This window comes from Suncus etruscus, chromosome 19 (genome assembly GCF_024139225.1).
Source record: "Suncus etruscus isolate mSunEtr1 chromosome 19, mSunEtr1.pri.cur, whole genome shotgun sequence".
Lineage (NCBI taxonomy): Eukaryota > Metazoa > Chordata > Mammalia > Eulipotyphla > Soricidae > Suncus > Suncus etruscus.
In genome coordinates, this window is record NC_064866.1 from 9,404,244 (window position 1) to 9,420,617 (window position 16,374).

Genomic DNA, 16,374 nt, shown 5'->3' on the forward strand with positions numbered 1-16,374 from the left:
AAAAACCAAAAAGGCAAAAAAAAGGCATTTTTTTTTCTTTTCCATAAACTGGAAAACATATTTTAGTTCTACAAAGCACCAGAGAAATATTCAAGTTGTTTTAAGAGACTGATTACCCTAAAGCTAAGAATCAAGAATTTCCTACCATGGATTGAATCCTTTCTCAATGACACATTATTATGCTATATGTATTAAGTATGTACTTATATGTTAAATATGTAAATTGATCACATTTGTGATAATCAAGACTTATCATATACATATCCATTCAAATAGACTTATGCCTACTTTTGTTGGTTAGAGTAAAGGGTTTTTACTAAAAATTTATCATACACACATACCACACAAGAAATCAAGTTTCTTGGGCAGGAGAGATAGCTTGGAGGTAGGGCATTTGCCTTGCAAGCTGAAGGACAGTGGTTCGAATCCCCGCATCCCATGTGGTCCCCCATGCTTGCCAGGGGCAATTTCTGAGTGCAGAACCAGGAGTAACCCCTGAGTGCTGCCAGGTGTGACCCAATCCCCCCCCCCAAAAGAAAGCAATGAAAGAATGACAGGATCCATCATTCCATAATGGAACTGGGGATCCTTTCCAACCTCACACGCCCTGATTTAGATCCTTGTCTTTTAGTCAATTGAACTCTGCCGACCTCTGGACTCCCGACTGGAACACGTTGACTTTGAGTGTCTCTTTAAGTGCCTGAGTGTGTGTCATCTCGTCCGAGTCTGTGCCTCTCTCCTTTTGGAGCGGAGGGTGATCTTTGTTGCCAACAGTTTAAGGTGAGACCTAAGTGAAATAGGTCACTGCTGCTGGTGTCCTATTTGTTTTTCATTATTAGAAGGTTTGGGCATATTAAAGACCTTAGAGTCCCAAATCTTTTACAATGTGAATGGTTCCAAATGGTAATAACCCAATCACATCTGCTTTTGGCTGTAGCATGACTCCTGGGAGATGTCATAAATTTGCTTTCCTAAATACATTTTGCTTCAAGTGTTATTTAAATTAGGGGCTGGAGCAGTGGCGCAGGTGGTAGGGCGTTGGCCTTGCATGTGCTAACCTAGGAGGACTGCAGTTTGATCCGCCGGTGTCCCATATGGTCCCCCAAGCCAGGGGCGATTTCTGAGCACATAGCCAGGAGTAACCCCTGAACATCACTGGGTGTGGCCCAAAAACCAAAAAAAATTATTTAAATTAGTTATTGTAGTGATGGTGTTAGCTCAAAGGGTGGAGTGCAGGCCCTGCAGACTGGGTTCAAGGCTTGGTACGGCATGGTTTTCTGAACACAGAGTGAGGGGTCGTCCCTGAGCACTGCCAGATTACTCTTGCCTTCTAAGTACAGGCTAATTTTTAGCAGTATCAGGTCAGGAGAAGAGCTGAATTTGGATTTTTCAGTACATTTAAATGGAATAAAATGTTTTTAAAAAATGGAATTGGATCACTGGTAAAATTCATACTTCTCATATTTAGAGCCCTAGGTTCAATTCCAAGCATGAAAATAAATAAGGAGGGGCCAGAGAGATAGCACAGCAGTAGGGTGTTTGCTTTGCATATGGCTGACCTGGGAGGGATCCGGTTCAATTCCTGGCATCCCATATGGTCCCCCAGCCTGCCAAGGGAAATTTCTGAGTGCAGAGCTAGAGTATGACTGGATGTGGCCCAACAATCACTCAATCAATTAATAAATACGTAAAAAAAATAAAAGAAATAAATGATCTATGGGGCCTGGAGAGATAGCACAGCAGCGTTTGCCTTGCAAGCAGCCGATCCAGGACCAAAGGTGGTTGGTTCGAATCCCGGTGTCCCATATGGTCCCCCGTGCCTGCCAGGAGCTATTTCTGAGCAGACGGCCAGGAGTAACCCCTGAGCATCGCTGGGTATGGCCCAAAAACCAAGAAAGAAAGAAAAAAAGAAAGAAAGAAAGAAAGAAAGAAAGATGGGGCCGGGCGGTGGCGCTACAGGTAAGGTGCCTGCCTTGCCTGCGCTAGCCTAGGACGGACCGCGGTTCGATCCCCCAGTGTCCCATATGGTCCCCCAAGCCAGGAGCGACTTCTGAGCGCATAGCCAGGAGTAACCCCTGAGCGTCACCGGGTGTGGCCCAAAAACTAAAAAAAAAAAAAAAAAAGAAAGAAAGAAAGAAAGAGAGAGAGAGAGAGAGAGAGAGAGAGAGAGAGAGAGAGAGAAAAAGAAAGAAAGAAAGAAAGAAAGAAAGAAAGAAAGAAAGAAAGAAAGAAAGAAAGAAAGAAAGAAAGAAAGAAAGAAAGAAAGAAAGAAAGAAAGAAAGAAAGAAAGAAAGAAAGAAAGAAAGAAAGAAAGAAAGAGAAAGAAATGATCTATGGTTATAGCATCAGTTTTGAATTCTTTTTTTGTTTGTTTGTTTGTTTTTTGTTTTGGGGCCACACCTGGCAGTGCTCAGGGGTTACTCTTGGCTATCTGCTCAGAAATAGCCCCAGGCAGGCACCGGGGACCTTATGGGACGCTGGGATTTGAACCAATGACCTGCATGAAAGGCAAATGCCTTACCTCCATGCTATCTCTCCTGCCCCCAGTTTGGAATTCTTTTTTTTTTTTTTTTTTTTTTTGGTTTTTGGGTCACACCCGGCGGTGCTCAGGGGTTACTCCTGGCTATCTGCTCAGAAATAGTTCCTGGCAGGCACGGGGGACCATATGGGACACCAGGACTCGAACCAACCACCTTTGGTCCTGGGTCGGCTGCTTGCAAGGTAAACGCCGCTGTGCTATCTCTCCGGGCCCAGTTTGGAATTCTTAACAAAATACCTGAAACATGGCAGTCCTTGGTTGTATGTGACACTTTTTGTTCTCATCTGTCTAGCACCCTGTCAAAATGTGGCCATGCTGTCGTCGCCACACTATATCCGTTCACGTGGCAACACACTTACATCCCAGTCCTGCCAGCATCCATGATTGACATTGTCTGCTCTCCTACACCTTTCCTGATCGGGATCCTGTCTTGCTCCTTACCACAGCTCCAAGACCTGCCCATCGAAGAGGTGAGATGGGGGAAATGGCAGTATGAGGAGATTGGAATGTTGGCAATCAAAAACTAGTGATTTCTTTTTGTTTTGTTTTTGGGCCACACCCGGCTTTGCTCAGGGGTTATCCTGGCTGTCTGCTCAGAAATAGCTCCTGGCTGGCACAGGGGACCACATGGGACACCAGGATTCGAACCAACCACCTTTGGTCCTGGATCGGCTGCTTGCAAGGCAAACACCGCTGTGCTATCTCTCCGGGCCCCAAAAACTAGTGATTTCTAAAGCTAGAAAAATAGTACAAGGTAGCTAGAGTGGTAGCACAGTGATAGGGCGTTTGCCTTGCATGCAGCTGATCCAGGACAGACCTAGGTTCTATCCCTGGCATCCGCCAGGTGTGGCCCTAAAGAAAAAAAGAAAAGAAAAGAAAAAAGTCTAAAGGGTGGATAGAGCACTTGCCTTGCAAGTGCACTCCAAAAAAATAAAGCAAAAAGAATACTTGCCTCACACTTGATCAACCTATGCTATGTCCCTGGCATCACATGGCGTCTCCCAAGCACTGCCAGGGTGATTCCTGAGTACAGAGCCAGGAGTAAGGCCTGGGCACTACTGGTCGTAGTTCAAAATCAAAAACAATCAGAATTACCTGCAGTACTATCTCCCAAACCCCCACCCATATATATATGTAAATATTGTTGTATATATAAACAACAATTATCCCCCACCTCTGACAACAGATAACCTCTGTCTTGACTCTCAAAGTGTTTTGTGATTTGTTTTTCTTTGTAGTTTTATAGTCTAAGCATGTATCTCTAAGTTATATCATTTAAGTTTTTCCTGTCTTTTAGCTTAATATGAATAGGTAACTGGACATAGAGGATGAAAACACACACACACACACACACACAAAAGACTCATTGTGAGTCTGGCATCTTTTCTTAAGTAACATACAGTGATTTACAACATTATTATGGGTTTGTGGGATTTGGGGGTGTTGTTTTTTTGTTTTTGGGTCACTTCCAATCATGCTTAGGACATACTTCTAGTCCTGTGCTCAGGGATCACTCCTAGAGGGGCTCAGGCATTTGAACTGTGGGAGGTCAAACCTGGACCAGACTCATGCAAGATAAATGTTCTACCCACTGTACTATCACACCAGCCCCCTCAACAGAGAATATTTTTTTATTTGTCTGATTTGTTTTGTTTTGTTTTTATTTTTGGGATCACAAGAACTGGCACTCAGGCTTTACTCCTGACTACACTTAGAAATTAAATTACTCTTAGGGACTGAAGAGATAGCATAGTGGTAGGGTGTTTGCCTTGCATGCTGCTGACCCAGAAGGGATCTGGTTCGATCCCCGCTCGTCCCATATGGTCCCTCAAGACAGAAGTGATTTCTGAGCTCATAAAGACAGGAGTGATTTCTGAGCCCATAGCCAGGAGTAATCCCTGACACTGGGTGTGACCCAAAAACCAAAAGGAAGGAAGGAAGGAAGGAAGGAAGGAAGGAAGGAAGGAAGGAAGGAAGGAAGGAAGGAAGGAAGGAAGGAAGGAAGGAAGGAAGGAAGGAAGGAAGGAAGGAAGGAAGGAAGGAAGGAAGGAAGGAAGGAAGGAAGGAAGGAAGGAAGGAAGGAAGAAAGGAAGAACCTGGGTCAGCCGCATTCAAGGCAAATGTCCTAATATGGTTTTAAATGGGATTGCCCTTTTCTATAATTTTTATTGCTATAACATACTTTACAGGACTTGAATGATAATGCCCATCACTAGAATATCCATATTTATCCATCTCAACCTCTGTTGTGTTCTTTCTGCCTCCCCGCCCTCTTGGCAATCTCAGTTCCACCATCTGAATCTGAAGCTTTGGGGGCTGGAGAGATAGCACAGCAGTAGGGCATTTGCCTTGCATGGTGCCGACCTGAGAGGGACCCGGTTTGATTCCCAGCATCCCATATGGTCTCCAGCCTGCTGGGCGAGATTTCTGAGTGCAGAGCCAGGAGTAACCCTGAGTGCCACTGGGTGTGGCCCAAAAACCAATCAATCAATCAATCAATCAATAAAGTTAAAAAAAAAAGAATATGAAGCTTTGTTTCTGTTTCACACTCTGTGCTTACTTTGTTTCTTTTATGCCAAATATGAGTGCTAGCAACAAATATTTGTTTTTCTCTTTATTTTTTGTTTTGTTTTTGTTTTTGTTTGTTTTGGGGCCACACCCAGTGCTGCTCAGGGGTTACTCCTGGCTATGTGTTCAGAAATCACTTATGGCTTGGGGAACCATATGGGACGCTGAGGATCCAACCCAGGTCCATCCTGGATCAGCCACATGCAAGACAAACACCCTACCGCTGCACTATCACTCCAGCCCCTTGATTCATTTTTTTAGTCTATCTCTATCCAGGACCATGTTGTAACATATGTATTGTATGCATATTGTAACAAAAACAAGACTTCATCTTTCCTTATTGCTGAATAGAACTCCATTGTGTATAAATTCCATATCTTTATTCACTCAGCTGTGTTTGGACTCTTGGTTTGTTTCCAGATCTTGACTATTTAAGTAGTATTGTAGTGAACAAAGGTAGGCATATATTTTTTCAAATTACTGTTTTTGTTCTTTGGATAGATAACTAGGAATAGACTTGCTACATCATATGGTAGCTCTATATTTATTTGGTTTTTTTTTTTTTTTTTTGGTTTTTGGGTCACACCTGGCAGTGCTCAGGGGTTATTCCTGGCTCCAGGCTCAGAAATTGCTCCTGGCAGGCACAGGGGACCATATGGGGCGCCGGGATTCGAACCGATGACCTCCTGCATGAAAGGCAAACGCCTTACCTCCATGCTATCTCTCCGGCCCCTTATTTGGTTTTTTTTTTAATATTTTATTTAAACACCTCAATTGCAAACATGATTGTGGTTGGGTTTCTGTCATGTAAAGAACACCCCCCATCACCAGTGTATATTTTTTTTCAGTGTATACTTTTTTTTTTTTTTTTTTTTTTTTTTTTGTGGTTTTTGGGTCACACCCAGCAGTGCTCAGGGGTTACTCCTGGCTCCATGCTCAGAAATTGCTCCTGGCAGGCACAGGGGACCATATGGAATGCCGGGATTCGAACCGATGACCTTCTGCATGAAAGGCAAACGCCTTACCTCCATGCTATCTCTCCGGCCCCCAGTGTATACTTTTTTAATGGGGGAACTCTCTAGATTGTTTAAGTTTGAGCCTTTCTTTTTTTTTTTTGCTTTTGGGCCATATTTGGCTGGACAGTGCTGAGAGGTTACTCTTGGCTCTGCACTCAGAAAAGTACTCCTGTTAGGTGCTCACATACACTTCTGCCCTGGAAGGGTATTTTTTTAACATAATCATAAACAAAGTATTTTATTGAGGATCTTTAAAAATAGCTTTCTAGGGGCCAGAGAGAGAGCACAGTGGTAGGGTGTTTGCCTTGCACTCAGCTAACCCAGAACAGACATGGATTCGATTCCCAGCATTCCGGTTTGATTCCTAGCATCCCAATGGTTTCCCAACCTGCCAGGAGTCATTTTTGAGTGCAGAGCCAAGAGTAATCCCTGAGCGCTGCTGGGTGTGGCCCAAAAAGTAAACAGTAAAACAAAGCAAATCATTGCAATTTCTTGAATACTTGTAAGATTATAAAAGATTATTAAAATATAGCTCCCTGGTATCAGCAAGTAAAATGTTCAAATTTGCTATTATTTATTCCTTTGTTGTTGATGGTGGTGGTCATATTCAAGTGGTGCTCATAAGTTACTCTCTTCTCAGTGCTCAGGGGTCACTCCTGGCAGTTCTCAGGCTATGTGATACTGTAGATCAAACCTGAATTTCCAGCATGCTTCAAAGCATGTCTCAGCCTATTGAGTCTTGCCCTAATACCAGCAATTTATTTGCTGATAGGTTGATGCCTTCGCTTTCTTCTTTTATTCTTTTGAGAGGGTGACCTCCCAGGCACTGCTCAACAGATATAGGAGCCCCTCCCATTGATTCTCAGCACAGCAGGCTGGAGAACCAGGGGTTCAAACCAGGGATCAAACCAGGGTCAGCAGCTTGCAAGGTCTATTACTTAACCCAGGTCCTAGCTCTTTGACCTTGGTGCCTTAACTTTAAATGGGACAAACTAATCTGTTCAAATTTTTTACTATCTCTAGAAAATCCAAATATTCCTGACCTAGCCCTAGCTAATGTATTTCTCTGTGAGTCTCTTGTCTAACTTGTTTGGCTCCTCTGTCCTGTAGGTGCTGATCGTGGATCTCTGTGCAGACAGGTTTTTACAAGAGGTGAGTGACACGGGTTATGATTATATAATGCTTGAGTGTAATGGAACAGAAAAAAAATGTGAGAATGCTTAGAAAAGATGATTCAGTTTTAGTTCCTACATACACATGCGTGGCACTTGGTTATTTTATACCAGATGGACCTGAAAATACGGCTTGAACTTGAAGCTATTTGTTTTAAAGCAGGAAGAAGGAAACAGATTAGATGTCCTTCTGAAAGGAGGTAAACTGCCCTTCCAAATCCAGAAGGGTTTACAGATAAGCCTGTAATTTAATTAAATATTGCAAGCATTAATTATTTAACATGGATTATTTCTAGATAATTTATTAGGCTGTCAGGACCTGAGGATGAATTCAACACAGTTTGGTTCCTCAGGCCTTCTATTCTTGTTTGTTTGTTTGTTTGTTTGTTTGTTTTTTGGGTTTTGGGCTATTACCCAGTGAGGCTCAGGGGTTACTCCTGGATGTGTGCTCAGAAATTGCTCCTGGCTTGGGGGACCACATGGGATGCCGGGGGATCGAACCAAGGTTCGTCCTAGGCTAGCGCAGGCAAGGCAAATGCCTTACCGCTTGCGCCACTGCTCCAGCCCTGGAAAAAATATAAGCAGAAATTTAATAAACACAAAGATTGCTTCAGTGTATCTGGATTTAACATTTTCTAAGTGACCACATCGCTCAATTCAAGAACTATTTGAGTCAATAGTGTCATAATATTATTTATTCATTTATTTATCCTTGCCATTTTTGGTTTTTGTCAGAACAGGCCACGCCTAGCTGTGCTCAGAATTTAATTTTGGTCTGGTTGATGTTCAGGGGCTCATATGTGGTGCTGGGGATAGAACTTCAGTCGGCTGCATGCAAGGAAAGTGCCTTACCCCCTGTACTATTTCTCTTGTTCTTCCTTGTTTTGTGTGTGTTTTTTAGTCCATATTTAACCAATCAACACATATGTATTGAACATCTAATAGAAATTCAACTACACCTATCTTGTATTGTCCAGTAGAGCAAAACCAAAATAATCTACCTTATTAAAGTTTGAACTCTTGAATGAATGTTTTTCTGTCCTGTAGATAGATACCCAAAAGAGGGATCTCTGGGTCAATTTTAAGTTTACTGAGACCTCTTCATACTAATTTTCATAGAAGTTGGACTAGGCAGCATTCCACCACCAATGGAGGAGAGTTCCTATCTCTCCACATCCCCGCCAACAGAGATTATTCTCAGTATTTTTAATATGTGCCGTTCTCACTGGTGTAAAATGATATCTCATTGTCTTGATTTGGATTTCCCTATTGATACGTGATGAAAGCATTTTTTTTCACGTGTCTGTTGGCCATCTGTTGGTCTTCCTCAGAGAAGTGTCTGTTCATTTCTTCTCCCCATTTTTTGAAGGGGTTTTTAGGTTTTGTGGAGTTAACCTTTGTGAATACTTGGTTTATCCTTGATATCAAACCTTTATCTGATGTGTTGAGTGCAAAAATGATCTCCCATTCAATGAGTTGTCTTCTAATTTTATCCTGTGTTTTTTTTTTTTTTGCCATACAGAAACTTTTTAATTTGATGGAGTTGGTCTTATATAAGGCAAGATGCTTCATGGGAGGGACATCTTGTTTTTAAAGCAAAAGATTATTTTCTGGGGCAAAGAGACAACACAGCCTTAGAGCATTTGCCTTGCATGCAACCAACCCTGGAGACAGTAGTTCGAATCCCCATATTCCATATGGTCTCCCCCTGCCCCATGCCTGCCAGGAGCGATTTCTGAGCAAAGAGCCAGGAGTAACTCCTGAGCACCACTAGATGTGACCCAAAAACCAAAAAAAACAAACAAACAAAAAAAAAAACCAAACAACAAAAAACTTTTTCTTTCTATTTTTCCCTAACTTTTGCTCTACTTACGCAAAATAAATAAATAAATAAATAAATAAATAAATTCTGCCACCCTATATTTTCTTTTAGATGGGAGTCCTTTTTCTTAGAACCTTAGGACATAAATTTTTTTGTTTTACCTCAGATTTCAGCATTTTTCTATAAAAATAAGAAGGAGAAAAAAAAAAAAAGGACAGGGGCCAAGTGGTCTCGGATGTATTGGTGAAGATCATAAAGGAAAGAACCAAATATCTAAGCCAAAATCAACATCAATGGACTCAAGAGACCCAAAATTGAACGATCTAAACTTTAAATGGGCCTGTTATACTGGCAAGCTGGGAGGCAAAGTGTGGGGGTTAAGTTATCTCTGGGAACCAGGTGAAGGGAGGTCGACACTATTGGTGAGATTGGCCCTGATTCACTGTATGTCTAAAACCTACCTATGAAAGACTTTGTAAATCACAATGGTTTCAATAAAATTAAAAAAATGTAAAGATAGGGCCCGGAGAGATAGCACAGCGGCATTTGCCCTGCAAGCAGCCCATCCAGGACCTAAGGTGGTTGGTTCAAATCCCGGCATTCCCAGGATGGTCCCCGGTGCCTGCCAGGAGCAATTTCTGAGCAGATAGCCAGGAGTAACCCCTGAGCGCCGCCGGGTGTGGCCCAAACCCTCCCCCAAAAAGTAAAGATATAAATGCATAAATATAAAAATACAAGATATAAATGCGATAGAAATTTTAATGTATTCATGATGTGGAGAATAAAAGAGAGAATTCATTATAAGTAAATTATTAATTCATTATAAGCTGACTTAGGGGATGGGAGCAATAACACAGTGGGTAGGGTATTTGTCTTGCACATGGCCAACCCAGGTTTGATCCCCAGCATCCCATATGGTCCCCCAAGCCTGCCAGGAGTGATTTCTGAGTGCAGAGCCAGGAACACCATTGGGTGTGGCCAAAACACACACACACACACACACACACACACACATATATATATATATATATATATATATATATATATATATATATACACATATGTATAAATATAAATGTGTATATGTATACAGAGAAAGAGAGAGTTCTCTTAGGGGCCAGAGCAATAGGCAGTGGGTAGAGTAGATTGTCTTATACCAGGCCAATCTAATTCAATCTCTGGCGTGGGCCCACACCCACACCAAAAATAATAATAATAATAAAGTCCCTTGTGAAATTTAAGAGTCCTGGAAGAGAATATATTTTGAGTTTTCTTCTCGAAGTTCACAAAGAATTTCAATTTTTTCTTTTGAGGTATCTGACGAAGATGAAATTCTGCCGCCCAAACTCCAAGCTGCCCTCACGCAGATTTTGGATGAACGAAATGAAATCTTAGCCCAGGAGCCGAATTTTTCACAAGGTAGGAAACAAGTGACCTGAGTCCTTCCCATCAAGGCCATAAATATTTCCTAGAGGCCTAGCAGTAGTTGGTATTCCTACCTGTGTCTCAAAAGCTATAGGATCCACTTCCTTGCTGATGCTGAAAAGTTTCATTTCCAGGGCTGGAGAGATAACACAGTGCTAGGAAATTTGCCTTGCAAGAGGTCGACCCAGGACCGACAGTGGTTTGATTCCCAGCAACCTATATGGTTCCCCGAGCTTGCCAGGAACAATTTCTGAGCACAGAGCCAGGAGTAATCCCTGAGCGCTGCCGGGTGTGACCCAAAAACAAAAACAAAAACAGAGCAGTTACAGATGTGAAAGCCACACTGAAAGATGTAGCAAGGACATATGGTGGGAAATGAAGATAAAGAGATAAGCTTTTTGCTTATATTTGGTGGCCACACCCAGAGTTTCCCCAGGTTTATTCCTGGCTGTGGCTGAGGAATCACTCCTGTCAATATTCAGAAGATCATACGCAGTGCCAGGACTTGACCCTGGGTCAGCTACATGCAAAACAGATACCTTACCTGCTATACTGTCTTTCCAGCCTCCAACTTTTGGCTATATTTCAGGCCATAGGGAATGGAGGAAATATAAGAATGAGAATTCCTGGGGGCCAGAGAGATAGCATAAAGGTAGGGCATCTGCCTTGCATGCAGAAGGATGTTGGTTCGAATCCCAGCATCCCATATGGTCCCCCGTGCCTACCAGGGGCGATTTCTGAGCATAGAGCCAGGAGTAACCCCTGAGCACTGCTGAGTATGACCCAAAAACAAACAAAACAAAAAACAAAAAACAAACAAAAAAAAGAATGAAAATTCCTGCTTATTTGGTGAATTATCAATTTGATTTCCTTGGCCTATGTCTACAACCAGACCCAGTGTTCATATTAACACAGAATTTTAAAAGCTTTTGTTTGCTTTCCTTTCCTTTTGCCATTTTATAGATGTGACTCTCAACTCGCTGGTGTCCGAAGCCTTTGTCAGGTTTTTTGTGGAGCTGGTGGGACATTACTCCTTACACATGATTGTCACCGAGCGTGGGGATCGAGTATTCCAAAGGGAGCCCTTCCGAAAATCCCACACCTCCCGCAGCGTTCGCCACTTCCTAGACCTCTTCATGGAAACCCAGATGTTTGCAGGATTCATCCAGGACCGAGAGCTTCGGAAAAGTGGGGTGAAAGGTCAGTTTTATCACAACTATTTCCCTTTATGGTTTTTGTTTGTTTGTTTTTTGTTTTGGGGCCACACCCAGAGTGTTTGACTCTGAGCTCAGAAATAATTCCTGGCAGGTTTTGGGGCTTATTTAGGGTGTCAGGGATGGAACCCAGGTTGGCTGCATGTAAGGCAAATGCCCTACCTGCTGTGCTATTGCTCCAGGCCTTCTTCTCTATGTTTTTTTTTTTTTTGATATATATATCAGGGGACCCCTCAACCAGTGCTCATGTGGGCCCTTTCAGTGTCTAGCTCTGTCGGCTGAAGAATTCTGTACTTACCACTTAGTGATGCCTTTAAGTCACCAAGGCCTCACCCTCTGGTGCTCAGGGGACTAAGCAATGATGAGGATCACTCCCAGTGTCTCTGCTTCCAGACTTGTGCTTTGATTTTTTATTTTATTTTATTTTTTATTTTTTTGGGTTTTGGGTCACACCTGGCTCTATGCTCAGAAATCGCTCTGGCAGGCACAGGGAACCATATGGGATGCCGGGATTCAAATCATTGTCCTGCATACAAGACAAATGCCCTACCTCCATGCTGTCTCTCTGGCCCTGCTTTTTTTTTAAGCTATTTCCCCAACTCCTCCATCTGTGGGTAGTGAATATTTGAAAGGTTTGAGAATAATACAAGTAAAAACATAGCAGAGTGCAATAGGGATTAATATGTAACTCAGGAGAAGTTATTATTTAGTGGTACTGTTTTAACTAGGAAAAATTTAGTAGGGGCCGGAGAGATAGCATGGAGTTAAGGCTTTTGCCTTTCATACAGAAGGTTATTGGTTCGAATCCCGGCATCCCATCTGGTCTCCCGAGCCTGCCAGGAGCGATTTCTGAGCGTGGAACCAGGAATAACCCCTGAACGCTGCCAGGTGTGACCCAAAAACCAAAAAAAGAAAAAAGAAAAAAGAAAGAAAGAAAGAAAGAAAGAAAAGAAAAGTTTAGTAATGAGTATATAATTTTAAATAAATAAATATATATATATGGTTTTGTTTGTTTTTGTTTTGGGAGCACATCCAGTGGTGCTCAGGAGTTACTCCTGGCTCTGTGCTCAGAAATTGCTCATGGCTCGGAGGGGGCAGTACATAAAGGATGCCAAGGATCGAACCCAGGTTCATCCTTGGTCAGCCACATGTACAGCAAATGCCCTAGCACTGTGCTACCACTCCAGCCCCTACATATGTTTTTTTGTGTCTGTTTGTTTTTGTGTATTTTTCTTTTTGTTGTTGTTGTTTTGGGGTTACACCATAGGAACTCGGGTTCCTCCTGGCTCTGCACTGAGAAATCACTCCTGGCAGTCTCAGGGGACCGTATAGGATGTCAGGGATCAATCCCAGATCCATCCCAGGTCAGAAGAGTGCAAGGCAAATGCTCTACTGCTGTGCTATCACTCCAGCTCCTACACATATATTTTTCACAGTAATAGGGTTTTTTTGTTTGTTCTGGGATATCTTTTTTTTGTGGGGGAGGGCAACACCTAGAGAAGCTCAGGGGTTACTCCTTGATCCTAGTGGTGCATGGGGGATCATATAGGATGCCAGGAATCAAACCTAGGTTTTCTGCATAAAAGACAAATACCCGGGGCCGGGCGGTGGCGCTGGAGGTAAGGTGCCTGCCTTGCCTGCGCTAGCCTAGGACGGACCGCGGTTCGATCCCCCGGCGTCCCATATGGTCCCCCAAGAAGCCAGGAGCAACTTCTGAGCGCATAGCCAGGAGTAACCCCTGAGCGTCACAGGGTGTGGCCCAAAAACCAAAAAAAAAAAAAAAAAAAAGACAAATACCCTACCCACTTTACTATCACTTAGGCCTCCCTGTTCATTCCCTTTTTTGGTCTTTTGTTTATTTGTTTGTTTTTGTTTTTGGGTCACACCCAGCGGTGCTCAGGGGTTCCTCCTGGCTCTACGCTCAGAAATCGCTCCTGATAGGCTCAGGGGACCATATGGGATGCCGGGATTCGAACCACCGTCCTTCTACATGCAAGGCAAATTCCCTACCTCCGTGCTATCTCTCCGGCCCCTGGACTTTTTTTTTATATAGACCATTCCCCACAAATGTGATAGGTCAAAGGTGATAGCTCATTGTGTTTTGGTTTGTATTTCCTGGTAATCTCTTATGCTAAACACTTTTTCATCTACCTGCTAAGCTTCCTGTAAGTCTTCTTTGAGGAAGTGTATCTGTCTCCTCTCCCCCAATTTTGATGGGATTTGTATAATTGGGGGAGCTGCCCTATATCTATAGGTATTAGCCCTTTGTCAGTGTATGGTATAAATATTTTCTACCATTCAGTAGAGTATCTTTTATCTTGAGTTTCTTTTGCAGAATCACAGAGTTCAGTTGGTTTTTCCAGTCGTGAGTGTTGGCCAGTTTCACCAACATGAGCTTTTTTTCCTTAGGTTTGTTTGAGGTCCGGGCACTCCAGTATTTGGAAACAATTCCTGAATCTGAACCCAGTGGGGTAAATAAAATTTTGCGGAGTCTTGGTGAGTCAATTTGCATTCCTATTTAGATAAATGAGACAGCAGTTGGAATGATAGTACAGTGGGTATGGTACTTGCCTTGTACATGGCCTACTGGGATTTGATCCCTGAAACCCTATACGGTCACCAGAGCTCACCAGGAGTAATTCCTGAGCACAGAACCAGGAGTAAATGATGAGCACTACAAGGTGTGGTCCAAAAACCTAAAATAAATGAATAGATGTGGCTGAAAAGCATTGTGATCAGATCAATATTATATACTCAAGTAGATTTAGCAGAAAACATGGCCTTGGGGGCCGGAGAGATAGCATGTAGGTAAGGTGTTTGCCTTTTATGCAGAAAGTCATTGGTTCAAATCCCCGGCATCCCATCTGGTCCCCTGAGCCTGCCAGGAGCGATTTCTGAGCGTGGAGCCAGGAGTAACCCCTGAACATTGCCAGGTGTGACCCAAAAAACAAATAAAAAAAGATGGGGCCGGGTAGGTGGCGCTGGAGGTAAGGTGTCTGCCTTGCAAGCGCTAGCCAAGGAAGGACCTCGGTTCGATCCCCCGGTGTCCCATATGGTCCCCCCAAGCCAGGGGCGATTTCTGAGCGCATAGCCAGGAGTAACCCCTGAGCGTCAAACGGGTGTGGCCCCAAAAAAAAAAAAACAAAAAACAAATAAAAAAAGAAAAGAAGGGCCCGGAGAGATAGCACAGCGGCGTTTGCCTTGCAAGCAGCCGATCCAGGACCAAAGGTGGTTGGTTCAAATCCTGGTGTCCCATATGGTCCCCCGTGCCTGCCAGGAGCTATTTCTGAGCAGACAGCCAGGAGTAACCCCTGAGCACTGCTGGGTGTGGCCCAAAAACAAAAAAAAAAAAAAAAAAAGAAAAGAAAAGAAAAAGAAAACATGGCCTTTTGGGGCCAGAGTGATAGTACAGAGGGTAGGGCACTTAGCTTCCATACAGCTGACCTGAATTCCATCTGCAGCTATTGATATGGTCCTAGTAAGCCCACCAGGAGTGATTCCTGAATGTAGAGCTGAGCACTGACAGTTTAATTGGCTTTTTCAGTCTTTTTAAAAAATTTTGGGGGTCATACCCGTCAGTGCTCAGGGGCTACTCCTGGCTCTATGCTCAGAAATTGCCCCTGGCAGGCACAGGGGACCATATGGGATGCTGGGATTCAAACTACCATCCTTCTGCATGCAAGACAAACGCCCTACCTCCATGCTATCTCTCAGGCCCTGTTTTTTCAGTCTTGAATGTACAAATGTTCACTTGTGAATGGTATTGTACATCGAATGACTGAAACTCAATCATGAACAACTTTTTAACTGTGTATCTCATGGTGACTCAATTAAAGAATTTATTCTAAAATAAAAATTAAAAATATAGGGACCAAAGCAGTGGCGTAAGTGGTAGGGCGTTTCCTTTGCACGTGCTAACCTAGGAAAGACTGCAGTTTGATACCCTGGCATCCCATATGGTCCCCCAAATCAGGAGCAATTTCTGAGTGCATAGCCAGAAGTAGCCCCTGAATATCACCAGGCCTGACCCAAAAAGCAAAAAAATAAATAGAAATAAAAATGTATAGAAATGTTTACCAATATTTTCTAATTTTGAGAATTTTATAGAAACTGACACATTTTCCCAGAAAGTTATTTAGTATACAACATCTGCATATAGTTTTAGGCTGTTTGTGGGCCTCTACTTCTTCTAAACCTACAATGGACTCCAAATTTAAAACTCCTGGTTGTTTTCCCCATTTTTTTTTTTTTTGGTTTTTCGGGCCACATCCGTTTGATGCTCAGGAGTTACTCTTGGCTAAGCACTCAGAAATCACCCCTGGCTTGTGGGGACCAAATGGGATGCTGGGGGATTGAACCACTGTTGTTCCTTGGCTAGCGCTTACAAGGCAGACCTACCTTATCTCTAGCGCCACCTCGCTGGCCCCGTTTTCCCCATTTTTTGATGAAGTGATGTGATTCACAATAGTATCATTGTTTTATATTTTCTTTCTTTTTTTTTTTTTTGTTTATGGTTTTGGGCCACACCAGGTGGTGCTCAGGGGTTACTCCTGGCTCTGCACTCAGTAATCGAGCCTGGGTCTGTCCCAGATCCGCCACCTGCAAGGCAAACACCCTA

General features: G+C 43.0%; 1 protein-coding gene across 2 annotated transcripts in view; it reads left to right on the plus strand.

Moving 5' to 3' along the window:
• The window catches only part of DENND2C (DENN domain containing 2C), a 55,920-nt gene that overhangs the window by 38,779 nt on the left and 767 nt on the right, over positions 1 to 16,374 (plus strand). For both annotated transcript variants that reach the window (XM_049765671.1, XM_049765672.1), the window contains 6 exons: positions 632 to 780; positions 2,832 to 3,009; positions 7,234 to 7,275; positions 10,431 to 10,536; positions 11,506 to 11,742; positions 14,166 to 14,252. In XM_049765671.1, the coding sequence (XP_049621628.1) occupies positions 632 to 780; positions 2,832 to 3,009; positions 7,234 to 7,275; positions 10,431 to 10,536; positions 11,506 to 11,742; positions 14,166 to 14,252 (799 nt within the window). The remainder of the gene's footprint in view (positions 1 to 631; positions 781 to 2,831; positions 3,010 to 7,233; positions 7,276 to 10,430; positions 10,537 to 11,505; positions 11,743 to 14,165; positions 14,253 to 16,374) is intronic.